The 24599-nt window shown below is 49.1% G+C and overlaps 2 protein-coding genes across 2 annotated transcripts in view; one reads left to right on the plus strand and one right to left on the minus strand.

Annotated features, from left to right (window-relative positions):
• LOC146257833 (voltage-gated potassium channel subunit beta-1-like) overlaps positions 1 to 20517 on the plus strand; it is a 53877-nt gene extending 33360 nt beyond the window's left edge. Inside the window, exons 2-14 of the mRNA XM_084673879.1 lie at positions 2184 to 2227; positions 4351 to 4388; positions 7971 to 8050; positions 8205 to 8249; positions 10269 to 10313; positions 10960 to 11003; positions 11190 to 11276; positions 15793 to 15878; positions 16996 to 17116; positions 17262 to 17356; positions 17603 to 17723; positions 17946 to 18034; positions 18345 to 20517. Coding sequence (XP_084530005.1) covers positions 2184 to 2227; positions 4351 to 4388; positions 7971 to 8050; positions 8205 to 8249; positions 10269 to 10313; positions 10960 to 11003; positions 11190 to 11276; positions 15793 to 15878; positions 16996 to 17116; positions 17262 to 17356; positions 17603 to 17723; positions 17946 to 18034; positions 18345 to 18434 — 985 coding nt within the window. The 3' untranslated portion in view covers positions 18435 to 20517. The remainder of the gene's footprint in view (positions 1 to 2183; positions 2228 to 4350; positions 4389 to 7970; positions 8051 to 8204; positions 8250 to 10268; positions 10314 to 10959; positions 11004 to 11189; positions 11277 to 15792; positions 15879 to 16995; positions 17117 to 17261; positions 17357 to 17602; positions 17724 to 17945; positions 18035 to 18344) is intronic.
• A 323-nt stretch (positions 20518 to 20840) lies between these two features.
• Positions 20841 to 23057, minus strand: ssr3 (signal sequence receptor, gamma). Its single transcript, XM_084673880.1, has 5 exons — positions 22873 to 23057; positions 22283 to 22409; positions 21896 to 21994; positions 21425 to 21556; positions 20841 to 21198 (listed from the first exon to the last, which is right to left on the minus strand). The coding sequence occupies exons 1-5, from the start codon at positions 23003 to 23005 to the stop codon at positions 21132 to 21134; spliced, it is 558 nt and encodes a 185-aa protein (XP_084530006.1). The 5' UTR covers positions 23006 to 23057; the 3' UTR covers positions 20841 to 21131.
• Between the last annotated feature and the right edge of the window lie 1542 nt (positions 23058 to 24599).

Here is a 24599-nt window from a genome sequence, read left to right on the forward strand (position 1 = left end):
TGTGAGGCATAATCCAAACCCTGTACGGAGCGCCAGCATCCACCACCGACACAGTGATGTCAGTGTGCGTGACTCAACAGACACACGGTTAGCGATGACGTCATGGCGTCCCCCCGCCTCTCCTATCTCCCTCGTCTTGTGAAAGACTCTGTGGGGTCAGGAGAGGTGAGGCTGTGTGGGGTCAGGAGAGGTGAGGCTGTGTGGGGTCAGGAGAGGTGAGGCTGTGTGGGGTCAGGAGAGGTGAGGCTGTGTGGGGTCAGGAGAGGTGAGGCTGTGTGGGGTCAGGAGAGGTGAGGCTGTGTGGGGTCAGGAGAGGTGAGGCTGTGTGGGGTCAGGAGAGGTGAGGCTGTGTGGGGTCGGGAGAGGTGAGGCTGTCTGGGGTCAGGAGAGGTGAGGAGGAGAGACAGCAAGTCCGTTCATACTGTGCCACTTAGATGAGGATGCATGAGAGCTGTTTTAGTCCACACGTCTCAGCTCAGCGTGTTTCAGAGTGTGTGTCTGGGATTGTGTTTCTCTGTGTGTGTGTGTGTGTCTGGGATTGTGTTTCTCTGTGTGTGTGTGTGTGTGTGTCTGGGATTGTGTTTCTCTGTGTGTGTGTCTATTACCAAGCGAGTTTGTCTGCTTGTTTATTTCCGTGTGCTAATGTGTCACTCTCCTGTCAATCCAGTCACCATGGTCTTACTGGAAGCTGACACGAGGTTTGAGAGCAGGGCTGATGCCTGATTGGTCATGGCCTGACTCATGTGGTTTCTCATTGGCTGGGATGTCAGTGGAAACAAAAAGGGTGTGTGTGTGTGTGTGTGTAATGGAGAGAGAGACTCTGTTTCATCAGTCTGAGGGGCGATGTCACTGCCCATCAGAAACACTCAGCATCACACGCATGGGGATCATGTAACATGACAGAACCTTAAAGGATACACACACACACAAACACACACACCCACAGACTCACACACAAACATGCACGGATGAATAAAGGCACACACACAAACGCATGAATGCACTCAAGTACATGCAAAAACACACTCTCGCTCTCTCAGTCCCTCTCTCTCTCTCTCTCTCTCTCTCTCTCACTGTCTCTCTCTCTCAGTCCCCCCCTCTCTCTTTCTGTCTTTCTCTCCCACTCTCTCTGTCTTACATTGATGACTGTCATCATCATCGATGATAATTGCACACATCACACACACACACACACACACACACAGACTGATTGAACGCATCTCACACTCTCAACCGAGGGTCCACGGTGTCCACAGCAACAGTGTTGTTTTCCTTTAGGGCCTGTGTTGGGTTAATGACACAGAAAATGAGATCATTACCTCAACAACAGGGCTGTTCAAGTATCCATTTCACCTACAGAGGTACAACACACACACACACACAGACACACACACACTCTCCCTTTCTTTGTGTTTCTCTGCCTTGTCAAATGGAACATAAACAGAACAATGGGAGACTTTATTCTTTTACATTTCCATTTTAGTCATTTGGCAGACGCTCTTATCCAGAGCGACTTATAGTACAGGGACATTACCCCCCGAGACAAGTAGGGTGAAGTGCCCAAGGAGACAACGTCATTTGGCACGGCCGGGAATCGAACTGGCGACCTTCAGATTACTAGCCCGATTCCCTAACCGCTCAGCCACCTGACACATGACACACACACATATGTGCACACACACACACACAGTCCACAGGGACGTCAGCATTACATCACAACAGAAGTTGCCGGCTCTCCACCCCACCGTGGCGATGATGTCAAAGCAGCAGAAACTCTGTCAAACTGTCAAATGAGCTGGGATGCCACCTTGTAAAGACAAGGACCTCCTTTGGTGATTCTCTTGACTGTTAGCTTAACTGACTTCACATGCGTTCACTATCTTCTTCACAAACTGGCATCTCTGTTTATGGTGATGTTGCCCTTTCTGTTTCTGTATGTGTGTGTTTCTGCCAGTGCTTTGTTAATTAGTAGCATTGCAATGGGAGTCAAGAGGTTACTATGCAAACTGCTCTCTGGTTGAACTTTGATCCTGTGCACACACTACAGCATACATGTAAACACACACACCCACACACAATCCCCTGCTTTACAGACCCTTTTTGACTGCGTTTGGAATTAAATGTCTCTTTCTTTCTCCCCATCCTTTTTCTCCTCTCTCTCTTTCCTTCATTCACTTCTCCAGGAACCTGGGGAAGTCTGGACTCAGAGTATCCTGCTTGGGACTCGGTGAGCTTGTAAAAATACACGCACACACACACCAGTAGCATATCCAGAATACACACACGGACACACACACACATGCACACACACACACGGACACACATGCATACACACACACACACACACACATACGTGGTTTATAGAGATCAGTAAGTAAAACGTAAGCAATAAAAGCAGTGGAAGGAAGGAGAAAAGGATGATTGGAGGTGAAGGTCGGTCAGAGGTCAGGAGACAAGCATCCCTGTGGTTGATCCCACGGCCTTCTCAGGGATTAGGACTGAGCAGGCATCCATCTGCTTTATACTGATTAATATAAATTGTAATCCCATGTTTATAGACACCGAGACATATTGGGAATGAGGGAATGGATATATGGATAGTCATGACAAAGACAACTGTTATATCCCTGAGTAGAAGTACTTGGATGATGGCTCACGGACAAAAAAGGTGGGGAGTTTGAATAGAAGGAAAAGGGAGAGGTTGATGCTGAAGAGGGTGAATGAAGGAGAGGAAGAAAGAGAGGAAGAAGGGGAGCAGTCTGGTTTGGGAGGGAGGGAGGATTTAAGGAAGGAAGGAAGGAAGGGAGGTAGGGACCGAGGGAGGATAGGAGGGAGGAAGGAGGATGACTAAGGGGCAGTGTCTGGGCTCCCTTCCCAGGTGGGAGTGGGGGAGATAAGGTCAGCCTAATGCCAGCTGGCTGCTACGCAGCATGCCCCTGGGCATCCCTGACAGGGTGGGTAGGCGTGGAGGACGTAGGGGAAGGGGAGGTGGGGTGGAGGGCGTGGGGGAAGGGGAGGTGGGGTGGAGGGCGTGGGGAGGAGAAGAGAGAACGCCAATATCGTTCTCTGTCTCATTACAGGCAGTGAGTGAAGTGTGTTATGTGTGTGTGTGTGTGTTGGATCTCATGCCAAATTTGGGAACAGATTGGCATACTGCTACGATAACTCAGGTCAACCAGTGGGACAATTCTACAAGCAATTAGGGTTTAACTGATGTCTGGCACGACACACACACACACACACATAACTGCAGCTGCTCTCACAAACACAGCACACACACACTGGCGCGTGCGCTCAACCCCTTTTAGACTTCCATAACAGAGTGCATCCTTTAACACCGAGCTGTCCCTGCATTAGGACAAACAGCACTGACTGAATCTGTGCGATTCAGACTGTCGTGTCTGACCCATGCGCATAAATGCACATGCACTCTTATGCACAACCTTTGTCTCTTGATTAAATTCTTGTGATTAAAAGTCCCAACCTGGGAATGTATGTGTGTGTGTGTGTGTGTGTGTGGTGTGTGTGTGGTGTGTGTGAGTGTGTGTGTGTGTGTGTGTGACCTTCAAGCCTCTCCAATGGAGCCCCCCCCAGGTCCCTCTGTCAGTGAGCAGGGCTCATAGGCATGACTGACCATGGTTATTTATGATTAGCATCTCACACACACACAAACATATTCGTTTTCCAAATGTGTATTCCTTGAGCTTCTGTTTTTCACAGTAGCAGTGTTTTGTGTGTGCGTGTCTTTTAACAGTGCTTCTTGCATGATGCGGGGGGGGGGGGGGCTTTCACCTGCCTTGTTACCTTGGTGATCAGGGACATACACACAAACAAAGTGGACATGGAGATGAAACAATGACATGTGTGTTCACACAGACAGACCCAAGACACTTCCACACACACACCACACAGAGACACACAGAGACACACACCAGAGACACACAGACTTGGTCATCTCAGCTGGAGCCCCAGACAGCTGGACATGCTCACTAACTCTCTCTCTCTCTCTCTCTCTCTCTCTCTCTCTCTCTCTCTCTCTCTCTCTCTCTCTCTCTCTCTCTCTCTCTCTCTCTCTCTCTCTCTCTCTCTCTCTCTCTCTCTCTCTCTCTCTCTCTCTCTCTCTCTCTCTCTCTGTCTGTCTGTCTGTCTGTCTGTCTGTCTGTCTGTCTGTCTGTCTGTCTGTCTGTCTGTCTGTCTGTCTGTCTGTCTGTCTGTCTGTCTGTCTGTCTCTGTCTCTCTCTGTCTCTCTCTCTGTCTCTCTCTTTCTCTCTCTTTCTCTCTCTCTCTCTTTCTCTCTCTCTCTCTGTCTCTGTCTCTGTCTGTCTCTCTTTCTGTCTCTCTCTCCTACAGGCACGTGGGTGACGTTCGGGGGTCAGATCACAGATGAGGTAAGACACGTAAGCCCCCGTACCCCCCCCCCCCTCCAGCCTCTCTGAGCTGCCTCTGATGGCTTCACCCTGCTCTCTGAGCTGCCTCTGATGGCTTCACCCTGCTCTCTGGGCTGCCTCTGATGGCTTCACCCTGCTCTCTGGGCTGCCTCTGATGGCTTCACCCTGCTCTCTGGGCTGCCTCTGATGGCTTCACCCTGCTCTCTGGGCTGCCTCTGATGGCTTCACCCTGCTCTCTGGGCTGCCTCTGATGGCTTCACCCTGCTCTCTGGGCTGCCTCTGATGGCTTCACCCTGCTCCCCTGTCATGTTCCTGTCTCTGGAGGTCCACTAAAGTCACATTTCCAGAGTCCCAAACACCGCTGTGGGTGACATCTCTTCTCAGTTCTGTCTCGTTCAGAGCGGTAATGCACTTGAGTGCGTCTGTGGTTTTCAGCCGGAGGTCTGTGCTTCACCCTGAGTGGAGAAGAGGGGCCTTCTCTTCCACTTCCACACAAACACTTCATCCTCTCTTCCGTGGCGGCACAGTGTGCTGTGTGTGTCTGTGTGTGTTTCTGTGTGTGCTTCTGTGAGCGTGTGTGTGTGTGTTCACAAACAAGAGTGCCTGTGACCCAAAGGGAGGTGAAAAGCTGGACTTACGTAACGGTGGAGGGCTTTGCCTCCAGTGTTGACCATAGCGTGCCATCTCAGTGTCACCTACCCTATGTCAACTCTGCAGGCTTTAGATGTTACAGGCAACATGGATGCCCTGGTACAAAGTCACTTCCATGCCATGCTTCAGAGCCTCAGCCCACGCCCGGAGTCCAGAGCGTTGGGTTCTAATCCTCTGTGTGGATAGACCCAACAGCCTGTTAGACACACGTGCATGGGAAAGCCTGGGAAGTCTAGAATACACACACACAAACCCTACCTAACAAGCCTCCAACAAGCACAAACTTTCCCTATTTCATGAGTCAGTGCTGCGTCATCTTTCTTGAGAGAGAGAGAGAGAGAGAGAGAGAGAGAGAGAGAGAGACAGAGACAGAGACAGAGAGAGACAGAGAGTGCGTGCGTGTGTGTGTGTGTGAGATAACTACATGTCCTACATGTCCAGGCGAGGATGTTATGACTGTTCCTCTCCTCCCCCGCCCCGAACAACCCGCCCCGCTTGACATTTACAGCGGAATACCGTCGGCCATTTTGGATGAGTAACGCATTGCAGCTGGGGAGCCTGATGTGATCCCTGTGAGACAGGCGGGGGAGGGGAGGGGAGGGGAGGGGAGGAGGGGGCTAGGCTGTTGACATAAGTTCAAGTACTTATTGAGGTCAGTGGCACAGCACTTTGTGACCTTGAACACAGTCTGTAAACACACAGACGCACACACACACACACCGGCTTTGACGTCCCAGAGAGAACATTCCGGGGCAGCTTCGGGTCATGGTATGATGGTGGCACCTTGGCTAAAGTTCCTATTTTATCCGCAGTGTATAATGGTGTGTGTGTGTGTGTGTGCATCAGTGACAAGGTCTGTTCTGTAAGAGGGGAGAGGTCAGTCCCGATTAGATTTTTTTAGTCGCTCTGAGACTCGTTTGATTATAAAGGATGAACAAGATACCACATCACTGCTCCAAGACTCAGGAAGTGTCCTCTCTCTCCCTCTCTTTCTTCCAGCAAATGTTTCTCTTTTGTTCTGTCCCCATCACTTTATTTACTCCTTCTTCAGAATCACATCTTGAACTGCTTCTTGCTCAGGTACACTTTCCCTCTCTGACGGTCACCAGCCTTCACACCTCCACAGCTTTCTCTACTTGTTTCTCTCCATTCCTTTTATCTTCATTTCTCTACATTCCTCTCTCCCCTCTCTCTCCCCTTTCTCTCCCCTCTCTCTCCCCTCTCTCTCCTCCACTCTCTGGCTCTCTCTCCCCTTTCTCTCCCCTCTCTCTCCCCTCTCTCTCCTCCACTCTCTGGCTCTCTCTCCCCTTTCTCTCCCCTCTCTCTCCCCTCTCTCTCCTCCACTCTCTGGCTCTCTCTCCCCTCTCTCTCCTCCACTCTCTGGCTCTCTCTCCCCTTTCTCTCCCCTCTCTCTCCCCTCTCTCTCCTCCACTCTCTGGCTCTCTCTATCCTTTCTCTGCACCTCTCACTCCATCCACTCTCTGTTTCCTTTCTTCTCTCTGTTTACTTGTTTTTCATAGTCTATTATTCCTTGTTTATTCTTGTGTCTCAGAGAGAGAGAGAGAGAGGGAGTCCGGGAGAGGAGCCAGCTAATCTTTCAACTTTGTGTTCACTCTTTCTTAAGTAGTGTGTTCTTCTTGCTTTTGACACACACAGTTACATTCACACACACATGTTCACAGACGCACACACCCAGCGGGTCAGATCTCGGTCCAGCTTGCCACTGCAGTGTTGAGGAGAATTGACTGACTGATCCTCAGAGGAGATTGGATTAGTGAGCTTACAGACACACACACACAGACACAGAAACACACACTGCCGCAGAGAAAAACGATTGCAAATTCACTTAAAACCCTGTTGCAATAAAGCCATGAAAAGAAATTGAATCTGGGAACAATTCAGGCTGATGATATATGAACCTCAATCTGCAAGAATCTGGATACGGTTGGCACACACACACTCACACAAACTCACCCACCCAGTCACACACATACACACAGACTTCGGGGAAACGGAAAGGCTCGAACTGAATGTAGCTGAATGTATCTCCTGGTCCACTTGAGGATATACGACTGAAGCTAACGCGTCATCCACAACTTCAAGTGTTCTCCACTCATGTTCTATGTCAGTAGAACCTCCAGTCAGCCTGATGTTTACAGGCTGGAGTGGTGTTCTGTCACAGACAGAATGTCTGTTCCCTGTCCTCTCAGTCTAACCAGGATCTCCAGAATATGACCACTGTGACCCTTCATCCCCCTGCTCAGCAAGCGCCAACCCTTCACTGGTGTGACAGTGTCTCAACCTGGAGAACTAGAAGTCATCTGATCTCTGACATGTGTGTGTGTGTGTGTCTCTCTCTTTCTGTGGGTGTGTGTGTGTCTCTCTCTTTCTGTGGGTGTGTGTGTGTCTCTCTTTCTGTGGGTGTGTGTGTGTGTCTCTCTTTCTGTGGGTGTGTGTGTGTGTCTCTCTCTCTTTCTGTGGGTGTGTGTGTGTGTCTCTCTCTCTTTCTGTGTGTGTGTGTGTGTGTCTCTCTCTTTCTGTGGGTGTGTGTGTGTGTCTCTCTTTCTGTGGGTGTGTGTGTGTCTCTCTCTTTCTGTGGGTGTGTGTGTGTGTCTCTCTTTCTGTGGGTGTGTGTGTGTCTCTCTCTTTCTGTGGGTGTGTGTGTGTGTCTCTCTCTCTTTCTGTGGGTGTGTGTGTGTGTGTCTCTCTTTCTGTGGGTGTGTGTGTGTGTCTCTCTTTCTGTGTGTGTGTGGGTCTCTCTTTCTGTGGGTGTGTGTGTGTGTCTCTCTTTCTGTGTGTGTGTGTGTGTCTCTCTCTTTCTGTGGGTGTGTGTGTGTGTGTCTCTCTCTTTCTGTGGGTGTGTGTGTGGGTCTCTCTTTCTGTGGGTGTGTGTGTGTGTCTCTCTTTCTGTGGGTGTGTGTGTGCTCCCAGGTGGCTGAACAGCTCATGACCATTGCCTATGAGAGCGGGGTGAACCTCTTTGACACAGCTGAGGTCTACGCTGGTGGGAAGTGAGTCCTCCACAGTGAATTCTCACTGTACACACTCACACACTCACACACTCACACACACACTCACTGTACACACTCACACACTCACACACTCACTGTACACTCTCAGTAGGCTTGGCTTGGTTACAGAGAGGATGTGTTGCTGTGTTTACAGGGCTGAGGTCATTCTGGGCAACATCATCAAGAAAAAGGGTTGGAGGTAATATCTGTCGTCTGTGTGTGTTTGTGTGTGTTTGTGTTTGTTTGTTTTTTTTCATTTTCGGAATCAAGACAAGGGTGTGACAGGTGCTTTGAACCAGTACACGTCAGAAGTTGACGTTTCTTTGCAACATGAGAGCGCACACACACACACACACTCAGTCTCCGCCACAAATGCCAGATGTCTCCAGCGTAGTTCTCAGGCGAGCCTTACCTGAGGGGTATAGTGGCGCTCTCCTGAGGGGTACAGTGAGGCTCTCCTGAGGGGTACAGTGAGGCTCTCCTGAGGGGTATAGTGGCGCTCTCCTGAGGGGTACAGTGAGGCTCTCCTGAGGGGTACAGTGAGGCTCTCCTGAGGGATACAGTGAGGCTCTCCTGAGGGGTACAGTGAGGCTCTCCTGAGGGATACAGTGAGGCTCTCCTGAGGGGTACAGTGAGGCTCTCCTGAGGGGTACAGTGAGGCTCTCCTGAGGGGTACAGTGAGGCTCTCCTGAGGGGTACAGTGAGGCTCTCCTGAGGGGTACAGTGAGGCTCTCCTGAGGGGTACAGTGAGGCTCTCCTGAGGGATACAGTGAGGCTCTCCTGAGGGGTACAGTGAGGCTCTCCTGAGGGGTACAGTGAGGCTCTCCTGAGGGGTACAGTGAGGCTCTCCTGAGGGGTACAGTGAGGCTCTCCTGAGGGGTACAGTGAGGCTCTCCTGAGGGATACAGTGAGGCTCTCCTGAGGGGTACAGTGAGGCTCTCCTGAGGGGTACAGTGAGGCTCTCCTGAGGGGTACAGTGAGGCTCTCCTGAGGGGTACAGTGAGGCTCTCCTGAGGGATACAGTGAGGCTCTCCTGAGGGGTACAGTGAGGCTCTCCTGAGGGGTACAGTGAGGCTCTCCTGAGGGGTACAGTGAGGCTCTCCTGAGGGGTACAGTGAGGCTCTCCTGAGGGGTACAGTGAGGCTCTCCTGAGGGGTACAGTGAGGCTCTCCTGAGGGGTACAGTGAGGCTCTCCTGAGGGATACAGTGAGGCTCTCCTCCTCTCCACCTTCTGAACTTCTCACGTACTCTCTTTCTGGAAGCTTCCAACATCCTCCAGCTGTGTTATTGATTTGTCTAGTCCTATTTTCGATCAACGAGGAGTTGCTTATAAAGAAACTCCCAATACACACACACACACACACACACCAAAGGCACCACATTCCCCCATAGACATCACACACACATTCTAATGCGTGTGTGTGTCTGTCGTCTCACGGTGTGTGTTGTGACTAATCGTTGCCTCCTGTTCTGTCATGACAGCAGGTGTTTTGCTTCTGTCTCCTGATTGTTGACATTGTTCTGTCAGTTATGAGTCGAGGGCTGCAGGTGAATGCTAATGTGTTTCTTGCCTGGGATCACAGAACCTGTCCAATGTAGGCCAACTGGAGATGCATGTACAGTCATTTAGATTGGAAATGATTGTGTGTGTGTGTGTATGGGTGTGTGTTTGAGAGGGAGAGTCAGAGAGAGAGAGCGAGAACAGCAAGACAGCTTGACTATACAAAAGAGAATCTTTAATGGAAGCAGAAATCTACTTTATTCCTTCTTCCCCTCTCATCTTCTCTCTCACTCTCAATCTCCCTCTCTGTCCATCTCCCCATATCTCTCACTCTCCATCTTCCTCTCTCTCCATCTCTCTCTATCTCTCTATTTCACTCTCTCGCCATCCACCTCTATTCCGCTCCTCCTCTCTCTTCCCCTCCTCTTCTCTTCATCCTCTCTCTTCCCCTCCTCTTCTCTTCATCCTCTCTCTTCCCCTCCTCCTCTCTTCCTCCTCTCTCTTCCCCTCCTCCTCTGTCTTCCTCCTCTCTCTTCCCCTCCTCCTCTCTTCCTCCTCTCTCTTCCCCTCCTCCTCTGACTTCCTCTCGCTACCCCTCTTCCTCTCTCTTCCCCTCCTCCTCTGTCTTCCTCTCGCTACCCCTCCTCTTCTCTCTTCCCCTCCTCCTCTCTCTTCCTCTCTCTACCCCTCCTCCTCTCTGCCCTCTCCTTTTCTCAGACGCTCCAGTCTGGTGATCACAACAAAGCTCTACTGGGGAGGAAAGTAAGTGCGCCCTCTCGTCGTCATTTACTTCCTTCTTGTCAAACCAGATGGAGTGTTTCTGCACCGGCACTCACTCCTCGATATTAACATCTTGTCACAAAAGCTCCTTCTGCTGACTCGGCCTGTTTCAGTGCAAACTACATCTTTCCTGTAGAGACACACAGAAACACACTGCTGTCAGACTGTGCAGGGCGCCTCGTGCCTCTGGGAGATGTGATAAGACAGGTGTCCCTGAGAGAGCCCCGTTTTCCTCATTAAAACATCCCTCCAACCTTCTTCAGGCACTTGATCTTCTGTCGCCTGTCTCTCCATCTCTTTCTCCCTCTCAGCGTCTCTCTCATCTCTCCATACACACGTCTGTGTAGACACTGCCACAGGACACAGCCACACTACATGGTCACACAACCACTGAACAACCGAAACTACACTAGCACACTCTCTCTCTCACACACACACACACACATACACACACAGATCATTCTGGCAAGAAGGTGCAGACAAGAACACAATGTATGATACAATTCCGCCTGACACCTGCAGAATGAGGCATTCACACACACACACCATTAGCTTTCCATTGACAAAATAAATGTTCCTCGTGTAGGAGGTGAGAAGGAACTCAGTGGGCGTCTGTTTGTCTCAACAGAGCAGAGAACGAGAGAGGCCTGTCAAGAAAGCACATTATTGAGGGTAAGACCTGACACACATACATACACACTAACAAGGAATCAATTATCCTCTTTACATTTGTGTCCCAATGCTCCCTCCCTCCCTCCCTCCCTCCCTCCCTCCCTCCCTCCCTCCCTCCCTCCCTCCCTCCCTCCCTCCCTCCCTCCCTCCCTCCCTCCCTCCCCCCCCCCCCCCCCCCCCCCTCAGGTCTGAAAGGTTCTCTTCAGAGAATGCAACTGGAGTACGTGGACGTGGTTTTCGCTAACCGCCCAGACACCAACACTCCCATGGAGGGTAAGTCAATCAGCCAATCATCTCTCAGCTTTGTGACTGGGCGACCAATCACGTCTCCGTAAAGGCGACCTGTTCAGCCGGGCACAGTGCAGCTCCACTCTCCATTGTTGAACTCAGGGTGCTTTGTGACCTTGGCGATTTCCTGTCCTTTGAAATCGCACATAATGAAGGAGAAAAGAGGAGAAATGCTGGGTGAAAAGGCCCTGGATGCTCAATGAGCTTGACATGACAAGTGGGAGGGTGGATGAATGAGACCTCTGACAGACATGGGCAGTCAGGAGCGCTGAACAGAGTTTAGATCTCAAGTGCTGGAGCTGAGTACTCAATGGTAGACCTCTATTCTCTCAAAGACAGGACTGACTGCACACACACACACACACACGTGTGCACACACACACACTCAAATTTTCTTTCTCCTGTCAGTTGAAAGCCTCCGTTGCAAATCATCTCACATTAAGGGATTATCATTTCACGGTTTTTGATTATTCAAATGTCAAGTTCTCCCAAGTGGAAAAATATTTACTGATATTTTGAAGAAAATAAGGGGATGGAAGACAGGCTGGGGATGAAAGATGAGAGGGAGAAGGAGTGATAAAGAGGGGGAAGGAAGGAGAGACAAAGAGAGAGACAGAGAAAAAAAAGTTTCTAAGGGTTTGAAAAAATAATTTTTTCTAAAAAACGTCTCAAAAGGTTACAAAAATAAATGTCCCCAAAAGGTTTTGAAAATGGTGTAAAAGGTTTTAAAAATATTTTTGATAAAAAGTTTTGAAAGGTTTGACTCCTCCTTGAAGGCACTTGTCCTACCATTTTTTCCACTTGTCCAAGACAAATGGACAAGCCTTAATGTTGACCACTGCTCTCTCTCTCTCTCTCTCTCTCTCTCTCTCTCTCTCTCTGTCTCTCTCTCTCTCTCTGTCTGTCTCTCTCTCTGTCTCTGTCTCTCTCTCTCTCTCTCTCTCTCTCTCTCTCTCTCTCTCTCTCTCTCTCTCTCTCTCTCTCTCTCTCTCTCTCTTATTATTCTCTGCTTCACCTCCTTCTCTTCGAGGTTATTCTCTCATTTTCCCCCACTCCCATAAAAGATTTTCCTCCGTCGAAAGTCTAACTTCAGTCTAGGTTTTGAATTTACATGTTTATTGGTCAAATACACTGAGAGGAGAGAAACAGAGCAATGTTGCCAAGGCTCTCAGGGAATATTTCTATGGAGAAGTCAAAGAAACAAAGCAGAGAAGAGTTCAACAGCTTCATGCCAAATGAGGCGGCATTGTTGATCATTCCAGGCGTCCTCCCGCCAGCTCTCCCCCCCCTGCTCTGAATGCGTCTGAGGGAAAGAGGTCGACCCTCGCTACCAGACCCAGGCATTCCTCTTCAGCCTGGACACATGAGGCTTCAACAGCTGAGAACAGACACACATGCCAGACTCACCTTCAGTTAGCAAATGTGCCAACACAGGAATATGCAATCAGTAAAATATTACAGTAAATGTAAAAATGTATCATACCGTACAGCAATATTCAATACTTGGTCGACTAATGGGGGATCAACACATGCAAATGGTAAATCCTTGAATTCGTCACAAACTCTCCATTCGTTTACCGTAATCTCCCACCACTTCACCTGGCTCCCTTCCTCCCTCCAGCTCCACTCTCTCTGCCTTCGCCCACTCCTCCTTGTTCTGTTCCCCATCCAGCACCATTGTGTTGTGGAACATGCTGATCCTTCTCCATACTTCCTGTCAACATTTCAAACACAGCGGGCGGGAGAGAGACAGAGAGGGAGAGTGAGGGAGGGAGAGAGAGCGGGGGAGAGAGAGAAAGAGAGGGAGAGTGAGGGAGGGATAGAGAGCAGGGGAGAGAGAGAGAGGGAGAGTGAGGGAGGGAGGGAGAGAGACCGGGGGAGAGAGAGAAATAGAGGACATTGTATTTCTTGTTCTGTGCCCTGTTATTTCTCTTGACATCGTGGTATTTACAGAGGTGTCTTCGGCTGACAGGAGAGCTGTCCGATGACCCAGCAACCTGTAATTTTCTTACAGTTCAATTTAAAAAGGGCGGATAGTAAGGGAGGGATAAAAAGAGGCTTCAGATTCCTGCCTCACTCTCTTTCTCTCCTTCCCCTGGCTTCAGATTCCTGCCTCACTCTCTTTCTCTCCTTCCCCTGGCTTCAGATTCCTGCCTCACTCTCTCTCTCCTTCCCCTGGCTTCAGATTCCTGCTTCACTCTCTCTCTCCTTCCCCTGGCTTCAGATTCCTGCCTCACTCTCTCTCTCCTTCCCCTGGCTTCAGATTCCTGCCTCACTCTCTCTCTTCTTCCCCTGGCTTCAGATTCCTGCCTCACTCTCTCTCTCTCCTTCCCCTGGCTTCAGATTCCTGCCTCACTCTCGCTCTCCTTCCCCTGGCTTCAGATTCCTGCCTCACTCTCTCTCTCTCCTTCCCCTGGCTTCAGATTCCTGCCTCACTCTCTCTCTCCTTCCCCTGGCTTCAGATTCCTGCCTCACTCTCTCCCTCTCCTTCCCCTGGCTTCAGATTCCTGCCTCACTCTCTCTCTCTCCTTCCCCTGGCTTCAGATTCCTGCCTCACTCTCTCTCTCCTTCCCCTGGCTTCAGATTCCTGCTTCACTCTCTCTCTCCTTCCCCTGGCTTCAGATTCCTGCCTCACTCTCTCTCTCCTTCCCCTGGCTTCAGATTCCTGCCTCACTCTCTCTCTCTCCTTCCCCTGGCTTCAGATTCCTGCCTCACTCTCTCTCTCCTTCCCCTGGCTTCAGATTCCTGCCTCACTCTCTCCCTCTCCTTCCCCTGGCTTCAGATTCCTGCCTCACTCTCTCTCTCTCCTTCCCCTGGCTTCAGATTCCTGCCTCACTCTCTCTCTCCTTCCCCTGGCTTCAGATTCCTGCTTCACTCTCTCTCTCCTTCCCCTGGCTTCAGATTCCTGCCTCACTCTCTCTCTCCTTCCCCTGGCTTCAGATTCCTGCCTCACTCTCTCTCTTCTTCCCCTGGCTTCAGATTCCTGCCTCACTCTCTCTCTCTCCTTCCCCTGGCTTCAGATTCCTGCCTCACTCTCGCTCTCCTTCCCCTGGCTTCAGATTCCTGCCTCACTCTCTCTCTCTCCTTCCCCTGGCTTCAGATTCCTGCCTCACTCTCTCTCTACTTCCCCTGGCTTCAGATTCCTGCCTCACTCTCTCTCTCTCTCCTTCCCCTGGCTTCAGATTCCTGCCTCACTCTCTCTCTCTCCTTCCCCTGGCTTCAGATTCCTGCCTCACTCTCTCTCTCCTTCCCCTGGCTTCAGATTACTGCTTCACTCTCTCTCTCTCCTTCCCCTGGCTTCAGATTCCTGCCTCACTCTCTCTCCTTCCCCTGGCTTCAGATTCCTGCCTCACTCTCTCTCTTCTTCCCCTGGCTTCAGATTCCTGCCTCACTCTCTCTCTCTCTCCTTCCCCTGGCTTCAGATTCCTGCCTCACTCTCTCTCTCTCTCCTTCCCCTGGCTTCAGATTCCTGCCTCACTCTCTCTCTCTCTCCTTCCCCTGGCTTCAGATTCCTGCCTCACTCTCTCTCTCTCTCCTTCCCCTGGCTTCAGATTCCTGCCTCACTCTCTCTCTACTTCCCCTGGCTTCAGATTCCTGCCTCACTCTCTCTCTCTCTCCTTCCCCTGGCTTCAGATTCCTGCCTCACTCTGTCTCTCCTTCCCCTCTGTGTTTGGCTTGAATAAAGAAGTCCCCGTTGACAGTGCAGCGTTCTAGTTCTGATTAGCCGCGATCACCACCTATGCTAGCGAAAGGCAGATACAAGATTTCTTTGGGAGTGTAATTAGCGCACATTCAGGCTTTTAAGCTGATGGCCTCATTACTAATTCACCGGTTTGAATGGGATCTGAGTGGCGTAGCGCATTAGCCTGTTGCTTCTCATCAGCAAAGCATTAGACGTGTTTTTTGTTGCCTGTGGGATAGGAGAGATAGCGAGAGGCTGGTTGGTTAGACAGGTGTTACGTAAACGTGGTACTGAAACACAAATCATCTCTCCGTGACGTGAGTCTTAATACAGGTTAAGTTTCAAGCCAGGAGGAGATTACAGTTTCCTTAATTATTCCTTATCAATCATAATCTAGCACGACTTCCTGTGTGCTCTTTCTCTATGGTGTTGTTCAGCACGACTTCCTCCACTGTTGTTCTCAGTATTCATCTCCCACCCACATCCTGTCTTCCCCCAGTATCCATCTTCATTCTCTCTGTCCGCACCATCACATTTGGCCTTGGTATATCGTGTGTGTGCGTGTGTGGGTGTGTATGTGGTAGGGATACTTATATTTCTTTAACTTAAGCTTGTATTTCTTTTCAGATCACCTTGACAACACCTTTAGTTTGCTCTGCCAGCATTCAGCTTGTATTGCCAGCTGATCAAACCCATTTCTTTCTTTGTCTACGCCTACCCTTTTTCTTCTATGGGAAATGTTCATGGGTAATTCACGGTTGTTGATTGGTTGAAAGTTTTCAGTTTCTTACAGTCTTTGGTGTCGATTGTTCTCCTCAGAGATCGTGAGGGCGATGACCTATGTGATCAACCAGGGCATGTCCATGTACTGGGGAACGTCTCGCTGGACTGCCATGGAGATCATGGTGAGTAGAACGTGTTCTGTGTGGGGACCATGGCGATGACGTAGATCCAACTGTGAACTCTGCACAGGGAACTTTTATCCTTGAGAAAGCGAGGGTGAGATAAAGTAAGGAGAGAGAATGGGAAAGTTGAAATGACAAGGAGAACCGTAGAGTAATGGTTTTGATTGGTTGTCACTTCTTGATTCTCTCGTTTCCTTCAGAGTCCACATCTCGCTATCTCGCTGTAATTCTTCCTCTCTCTCTCTCTCTCTCTCTCTCTCTCTCTCTCTCTTCTCTCTCTCTCTCTCTTCTCTCTCTCTCTCTCTCTCTCTCTCTCTCTCTCTCTCTCTCTCTCTCTATCTCTCTCTCTCTCTCTCTCTCTCTCTCTCTCTAATCTGGGTGAGATAGCATTGCAGGACACAGATGCCCAGATGAAAGCACTGTAATTTAGATAGCATCAATAATGTATGTATGTTTCTTCTGGTCGCATGACAGCAGAGACACACAAACTCCCCACACAAGCTCATACACCCAGACACACGTACACACACACACACACACACACACACTCAAACACCCAGACACACACACACACAGGCCCAGGAAAACATGGCAGGGATACAGAGAGGGAACACTGTAATGTATAACTTGAGTGAAAGCAGCCACATCATTGTGTGTCACAGCAAATTGCTTCCCCCCGCCCTATTTAACCTGCTGTTCTTTCACTGACGTGTTCCTCTGCAGGGGCGCTGTGAGAGATAAGCATATGCTAATGTGAAAGAAAGCATCGGCAGCTGTTTGTGTGTGCGTGTGTGTGTGTTCTGCTGAGTGCCGAAGGACATATGGAAATAATGATAAAGGCCCGTGTGTACATTCAGATAAGCTTGATCGTGGTGTGGAATATTGATAACGATTAAGTGATACACGCCTCTCATTCTCATGGGCCAGTTAAAAACAATTACTGTCAAAAATGTTCTCTCTCTCTGTCCCTCCCTCCCTCTCTGTTTCTCCCTCTCTCTCCCTCCCTCTCTCTCTCCCTCCCTCCCTCTCTCTCTCCATCTCTCTTTCTCCCCTATCTCTCTCTCCCTCCCTCCCTCTCTCTCTCCCTCTCTCTTTCTTCCCTCTCCCCTCTCCTCAGGAGGCCTACTCTGTTGCCAGGCAGTTTAACCTGATCCCTCCAGTGTGTGAGCAAGCTGAGTATCATCTCTTCCAGAGAGAGAAGGTGGAGGTGCAGCTGCCTGAACTCTACCACAAGATAGGCAGGTGTCAATTCTAGTCTAGTCTCTCTCTTCGCTCTGCTCCCTCTTCAAACGTTCTCGCTTTCACCTTCCTTTCATCTTCTCCCTCTCTCGCTCTGACCCATCGGCCTTATCTCCACACGCTCTCTGGTCTCCATGGTGACAGGTGTGGGGGCGATGACTTGGTCTCCACTGGCGTGTGGAATCATAACCGGGAAGTACGAGAATGGTATCCCAGAGTCCTCCAGGGCCTCCATGAAGGTAAATCTTCACACAATCCCACACACTCCCACACACACACACACACACATACACACCCACACACATAACATGTCTCAAATCTTCAGTGGCAGAACCACTTTGTTTCTCCCTCTCTCCCTCTCTCTCTCTGTCTCTCCCTTTCTGTCTCTCTGTCTCTCTGTCTCTCTCCCTCTGTCTCTCCCTCTGTCTCTCGGTCTGTCTCTCTGTCTGTCTCTCCCTGCTCCATCCCTCCATCTCTCCCTGCAGTCCTACCAGTGGTTAAAGGAGAAGATAGTGAGTGAGGACGGCAGGAAACAGCAGGCTAAACTGAAGGAGCTGACTCACATTGCAGAGAAGTTAAGCTGCACCCTACCTCAACTGGCTGTGGGTAAGGCACAAAATCCCCCACACACACTCGCTGTCACACACACACACACACCCTCACATTCCATGATGATAGAGCACCCTCTTGTGGACACTCAATACAAATGTTTCAGTTTCGACTCCTCAGTCATGGTTCAGGCTTCCTGCATCCAGAGTGGTGTGGTCCTGGGGGCTCCAGGGGCCTGGCAGCACTGACCCCACCCTCCTGTGTGCTCTCCCTCCCCAGCCTGGTGTCTGAGGAACGAGGGGGTGAGCTCCGTCCTTCTGGGAACTTCCAACCCTGAGCAGCTCACAGAGAACCTGGGGGCCATCCAGGTGATCACACACACACACACACACATTACTGCACACACACACACACACATTACTGCACGCACACACACACACATTACTGCACACACACACACACACATTACTGCACACACAGACACACACATTACTGCACACAGAGACACACACACACATACTGCACACACACACTTTCCATTTTTTGTTTACTTTTCTCTCCTCCTCAGTTATTCCTCTCTCTCTCCTTCTCTCTTTATCTCTCTTTCCCCCCTCTCTCTCGTCCTCTTTCTGTATCTCTCTCTCACTCTCTCTCTCTCTGCTCTACTGTTCTCCACAGGTGCTTCCTAAAATGACGTCTCACGTGGTGTCGGACATAGACCACATACTGGGGAACCGTCCGTACAGTAAGAAGGACTACCGCTCCTAGACCACCTGGACTGCTGTGAACCCCTGGACCTTCTGTTTTCAGCCTGTGTCCAGGGGCCCAGGTCAGCCTGTGTCCAGGGGCCCAGGTCAGCCTGTGTCCAGGGGCCCAGCTCAGCCCAGCCCGCTCATGTCTATCCTAGCCAACCCAGGTCATCCAAGACCAGTTCAGATTGGTGCTGTCCAGTCCAGATCAGCTCAATGTCTCCTTCAGCATCGTCCAGTTCAGTTTAGACGTATCCAGACCAGCAAGCGCTGCTCAGCTGAAACCAGTCCAGCCGCAGCCTAACTAACGTGGATCATCCACAACCAGCACGGTACAGTCTGGTTTCGCTAACTCCAACACGACTCAACTAAACCCAGCTATGCCTATCTAGACTCCGCCCAATCTAATCCAAGTCAATTCAACTCAACTGAGCCCAGTTTTGTCCAGGTTAGGTTCCCCTCCAGACAGGCTGGGACGTGAACACGCAGTGACGACACCCATGCATGTCTCCTTCTCTGCTCTGCCCCGTTTCTCTAGATGAGTAGATTATAGATCAACTACTCCAAAGGTGTAGGAATGACAACACCATGTTCTAAGCTTCTAACTTCTAAGTTCTTAACCAACTCCTCTCCAGTAAATCTAACGCCAAGGGGTTCTTGGATAAGTGTAGAACCGTAGGACATTATGTCTCCGTGTGTGTGCCTGTGGGTGTGTGCGGGTGAGGGGGGGTGTGAAGCATGTCGCACCCTCCCTATGGTTTTAAAGAAGAACCGCAGCCCTGCTTCAATAGAACTGTGTGAAACCCAACTTCGAAAACAGGCCAAGTTCTTCACCCGCGTCTTGCATCCAATCAGGAGACACCTGCTTCTTCCTTTGCCTGTGAATGAATCCCGCCTTCTCAATCGCTAACGTGAGTCTGTGTGACTTACAGACAGACCAGTTCTTACTGCTAGTGTTGCTTGTCCCCAGGCCAGACAACAGCAGAAGAGATCTGAAAGAGGGGAGAAAAAAATACTATTCTTCAAACATATATGTTTCTGTTCTTTCTAGGTAAAGGTATGTTTTTCAGGCGTGTATGTACAGTCAATTTGGTCAAGCAAAATGTGTAACATAATCAAAAACAACCTCAAGCCTCTTTTCTCTCTGATGAAGAATACGTGATATATGACTACTATATAAATTGGACTTTGCTATAAATAGACTGTATATAGCGTTTAGTTGTGTTCTCCTCAGTAGCACAAAGCATTTGTTTGGTTCTGTCTCTTCCACCTATCGGTCTCCTCCAGACCTGAAGTCATCCACACGTTCACTGACAGGACTGGTTCTGAAACTCAGGAGAAAGTTGACATCATCTGTGTTCATGTTGGAACCAGCCTCCATCCTGCAGAGTGCCTTGAGCCCTGCTGTCAAGACCCAGGGCGGCTGCATTCCATTCCGTTGCGTCCTCATTCTTCCTTCGCAAAGGTGACAAAAAAAGGTTGGAAGTTATTCCTAGGGCCAGGTTTCCCCCTCTCACTACTCAGTCTGAGGCATGAGCAGGACTGTTTGTACTGAGGAGATGAGCCCTCTGACGTGAGGAAGTGGCCTGCCTGGGTCCTACAGCAGGATACTGTGTGTGGCAAAGGCTTTGTTCCATTTCTGTCACTAAACCCTTTCTATTACATTTTCCACCGGCTGGATGGAAGCAAGGAATTCCTTCACTTCATCCAGTCCTCCAAGGTCCCATAATTAAGAAATGGGTTGGAAGTTAATGAAAGGCAACAGAAATTGTAATGGAACCGGGTCACCAGCTTTTGCTATCTGAACTTCGCCCGTTCTTCTGACAATACATTCGTCGGAGGAAAAAACAGAATATATATATTCTACTCAATACCATTAGTTTGTCTGGTTTTGCTATGTTTTGTACAGCATGTAAAGTTGTAGATGGAACAGAAACATTTATTAAACAACTTATTGATTTATTTTGCGGTTTTGAATTGATAAGTCCATGAGGCTGTCTGTCTGGTTACTTTCCTTATCTGAAAACCTTGACTTGTGTATATAGCTTATATATATATATATTAGAGCTTGATTAAATAAACACACAATGCCAATGAAACAAGCCTGTTTCGGTCTCAGGTGATTTAGTTGTCTCATTTGTGACAATGGTGCACTACAGAACAGGGCAGGGTGCAAAATAGCCTCGTTAACGTTGGGATTTAAGTGTGTATGTAATGAGGGAGATTAACACCCATGTCTCCCAGGGGAAAGGCCAACCACAAACACAAAAAGCACAAAGTTGTTGTTTCTGTATGTAAGTGACGGTCTCTACATCTTGTGGTTCAAGCTCCCCTTATAGTCCTTCAACTGCACGCAAACCCTTGCTAGGCTAGCAGAGATAGTGAAGAGCCGCACCTGTAAAGTTATGAAGGCACACAAGCACAGTTCAGATCCGGACACTTTTATTAGCATACAAAAGAAGGAAAAGGATAGACCTGAAACGACCTCCTGACACTTGGTCATGAATTCCATGAAAGCCCACATCTGAAATGGCCATTTCTTTTTGACCCCCCCCCCCCCCCACTACAACCATCATCCTCATATCCATTACAAAACAATGAACCCTTAACTTTACCGACCCACCCCCCACAACCTCCATCCTCCCAGCCAACGCCGGCTCGTCCCCTTATTATCTTCAGTTGTTCTTTTCATTTGTTCACTTATTCCGCTCCTCCTTTACTTGGATCCGGTTGACAGCAGGGCAATGAGGCCAGAGGAGGCGCTGATGGACAGGATGTAGTTACTGGAGAGGAAAGGGTCAAGGAACAATCACAAACGCCTGATCCGAACCAAAACACCTCACAATTAAGACAGTCTGAATGACAGCTAGCAGCAAAATGTTGAACAGCGATGCATTGGCTTGGAACATTCTAGTGTTGGAGAGGCTGGAGTGTCAGGAGACAAACTCTCTGAGTAAACATGGCGTCTGTCTGAGGCTCTCCTCAGTCGTCATGGAGACGTAAGGATACACGGTGGGGTTGAAGTTCCTGAGCAGGAAGAAGGAGGCGATGATGACCAGGACCAGAAAGAGGGTGTTGTTGTAGAAGATGGAGAAGGTGGTGGCCTCATAGTCAGCAACCTCGTTCTTCTTCCACAGGATCCTGACACGAAGAAGACATTGGGTAAGTGTATAGGAACAATCCGAAAAACAAACACCTGTGCACTTTTGGATGTACAATTGTAGTCATATTTCACAGACTTATCATTACGATACAATACCGGGGGGATTTTCCCCTGCAACCTCATAATTGTCTGTCAAAAACCATATGCCTCTGCCCCTCCCACACTATATTCTCTACAGTAATAATTGATACAAGGGTTTCTTGAAGATCAGTGTGAGTTCTGCATCTTTGTATTCATAGCTATGATGTAATCACTCATCTCGACAGTCTGAGAAGACTGGTGGGTCTCTCAACCAATCACAAAACAGTTTGACCCACCGCTCGTCCTTCTCCTTGCGGGACATCTTGCGGTTGTCGGCCTCAGACAACTTCCTGGTTACCTCCTTGGAGACGGCATCTTCACGCTTCTGAGCCACTCTTAAAGAGGAGAGAGAAAAAAGGCCGTCCTTAATTTTAGCACCGAAGAGACTTAACTGGAACAAGTCTTTCTAATGTGTCTTTAATCAATCCACCATGCGTGTGATGAGGAAATACCATTAGGCAAGCACATGATAGATGTTGCTGTTTTTGTTACTAAAAACAATACTTTGCAACTTGGAGATTACATTCTAGAGAAAGGTCTCTTGTCTTGACACACAAGTCATAGATAACACTTACACACAAAGGTCACAGTTCAACATGGAAGCGTGTTGTATTTCTGCTTACTTGTGCTTTAGGACAAATTTGACGTTCTTATAGGCGAAGGCCACCAAGTAAGTGCTGACAAGGGTCATGACTCCGTACAGAACCGCAGACTGGACCAGGTCCATGTGCCAGATCCTCCAGAACAGCCCTAGTAAACCACAGCCACACCAGACGTCAACCACCTAATCTGCAGCCGTAGACAAGTAATGGCTCTTCACATGTCGACAAGGTAAACATAGAATACTACTAAACAATTCATAAATGCATGAAGCCGTGCTATTTATATAGTTCAGGAACGATTTGACAGCTTGAAGGTGTCCTAACCCAGCTGGCTTTTTAGCTAGGCTTTGGCTTAAGTTTATCAGGGTAAAAAGGAGCTTTTGGTAAATTAGCTAGCTCTAGCTAGAGCAAAGTGAAGCTGTAGATAGCTCATGTTCTTAACTTAAAAACACACGGGCTAGATTTCATAATGGTCAAGTTGTCCAGCAAGTTACGTGGCTATAGTTAGCCAGCTAACAAGAATAGCATCCGATGCACTGTAAATGAATTGAACCGAGCTAGCTCGCACTCAAGCTACCTAGCTAGCATTAGCTGCCCATCTTGATACTTACAAATGGGAATCGCTGAGACGATGAGTGCATTCCCGTAAAAAAGCGCGGTGGACTTGGCAGAAAGATTTCTGCTAAAGTCCTGAAGCAAAAGATCTTCCTCGGATTGCTGTTTGTTGCTGCCTTTGGGTGCCATGGCTCGTAGATGACCGGTAGTCTCGAGCTCTACGCTGAAAGAAGACTGACACGTAGGTGCACAGAGGGTTTGAAAAAGCTTACGACGCGTCAGCACAAACACGGAAGTCGACCGTGATTGCACGGAAGTTGTCACTATAGGATTCCTCTTCGTTGATCGCCCTGCAATTATACTTCAAGTCCACCAGAGGACGATCTTCACCCATTAATTATTACAGTATGGTGTTACTGTAATTGCTTCTCTTCAGGGAAGACAAGCGCTTAATTCAAAGCATTGGCAAACCAGAAAACATTAGGAAGTGCACGTTACCCTTGTTGTCTTGTGCTGCAAACGACATTTTGAAATTGCACAGAAACCGGTTGAACTCCTATCAGGCATCCTTTGTCATGCACAATAAAGTAAATTAAGTACATAAGTACACAGAAAGAATGGACATATTGCTACACAATCTACAAAAAGAAGACTACAAGGTTTTGTAAATAAACATCTGCAACAGACCAGAATGATGAGTGAGTGTGTGCATGTAATCTTGTACTCCTGCGTGTGTGTAATGCGTGTCCAATCTTTCACCCCCATGCGTGCGTGGCAGAGTGCATGTCCAGTCACTGCATGCCTGCCTATTGGGGTTAGACTAAAACAAGACAGACCAAAAGACCTGAAGCCTCTAGCATATGCTTAACCCCCTGCCAGGCATATGTTAGTGTGTGCGTGTGTGTGTGTGTGTGTGTGTGTGTGTGTGAGAATGCAACGCAGATAGGCAGACTTGCGTGATGTTTTCTTCTATCAGAGCAAGCTCAAGGATTAAACATGCACTTCAGGGGTGCAGAAAAGTACAAAGAGAGAAACACAAAGGGAGAGAGAGAAAGATAGAGAGAGAGACACACACACACAATCCCATCCACCGTTTCAGTTACACAGGGAAGGAGGAGGTGAGAGAGAGAGAGAGAGAGAGAGAGAGGGAGAGGGAGAAAATGCCACAAGGCCTGCCAAGAGAATGCCATGCAAGGTTGTCGTCCCCCCCCCCCTCCTCCTTGTCAGCTTAGTTCAACCCTGATGACATCATAGCCATCACTCACAACATCACTACAGGGCAGACAGACAGACACACACACGGACTTTAGCAACATGAAATAATCCTAAGTGAAAGATGCGAGCTGCATCACACACACACACAGTTTAGGCTCCTTGTTCCAACCCGGGGATGAACTCTGCTAAATCACCTTCCACAATGACAATTTCTATATCAGTTATCCGCTCTTTCTATCTGCAAACCAGCTTCAGGCCAAGTGTATGCGTGTGTGTGTGAGAGATAGTGTGTGAGCGATATTGTGTCAAATGCGAATTAGCGAGTCAATCCCCGCCAGACCCTACAAGTGCACATTTTTCCCCTCCATGTCCCCCAGACTGCCACCCCTTGCATGGTAGTGTTTCTGCAGCCAGATCGCTCGGCAACAAAACACGACATACACAGTCAGACACCCAGACAGACAGTTACACGCACATACGTGCTCTCTCTTTCTCCATCTCACACATTAAAGATGAAAGAGGCTGCGTGTACACAGTGCAAGACCATGGGTTAGTCGTTTGGCTGTCT

The sequence above is a fragment of the Hypomesus nipponensis genome, chromosome 15, assembly GCF_054491055.1.
Source record: "Hypomesus nipponensis isolate SF chromosome 15, ASM5449105v1, whole genome shotgun sequence".
In the NCBI taxonomy this organism is placed as follows: domain Eukaryota; kingdom Metazoa; phylum Chordata; class Actinopteri; order Osmeriformes; family Osmeridae; genus Hypomesus; species Hypomesus nipponensis.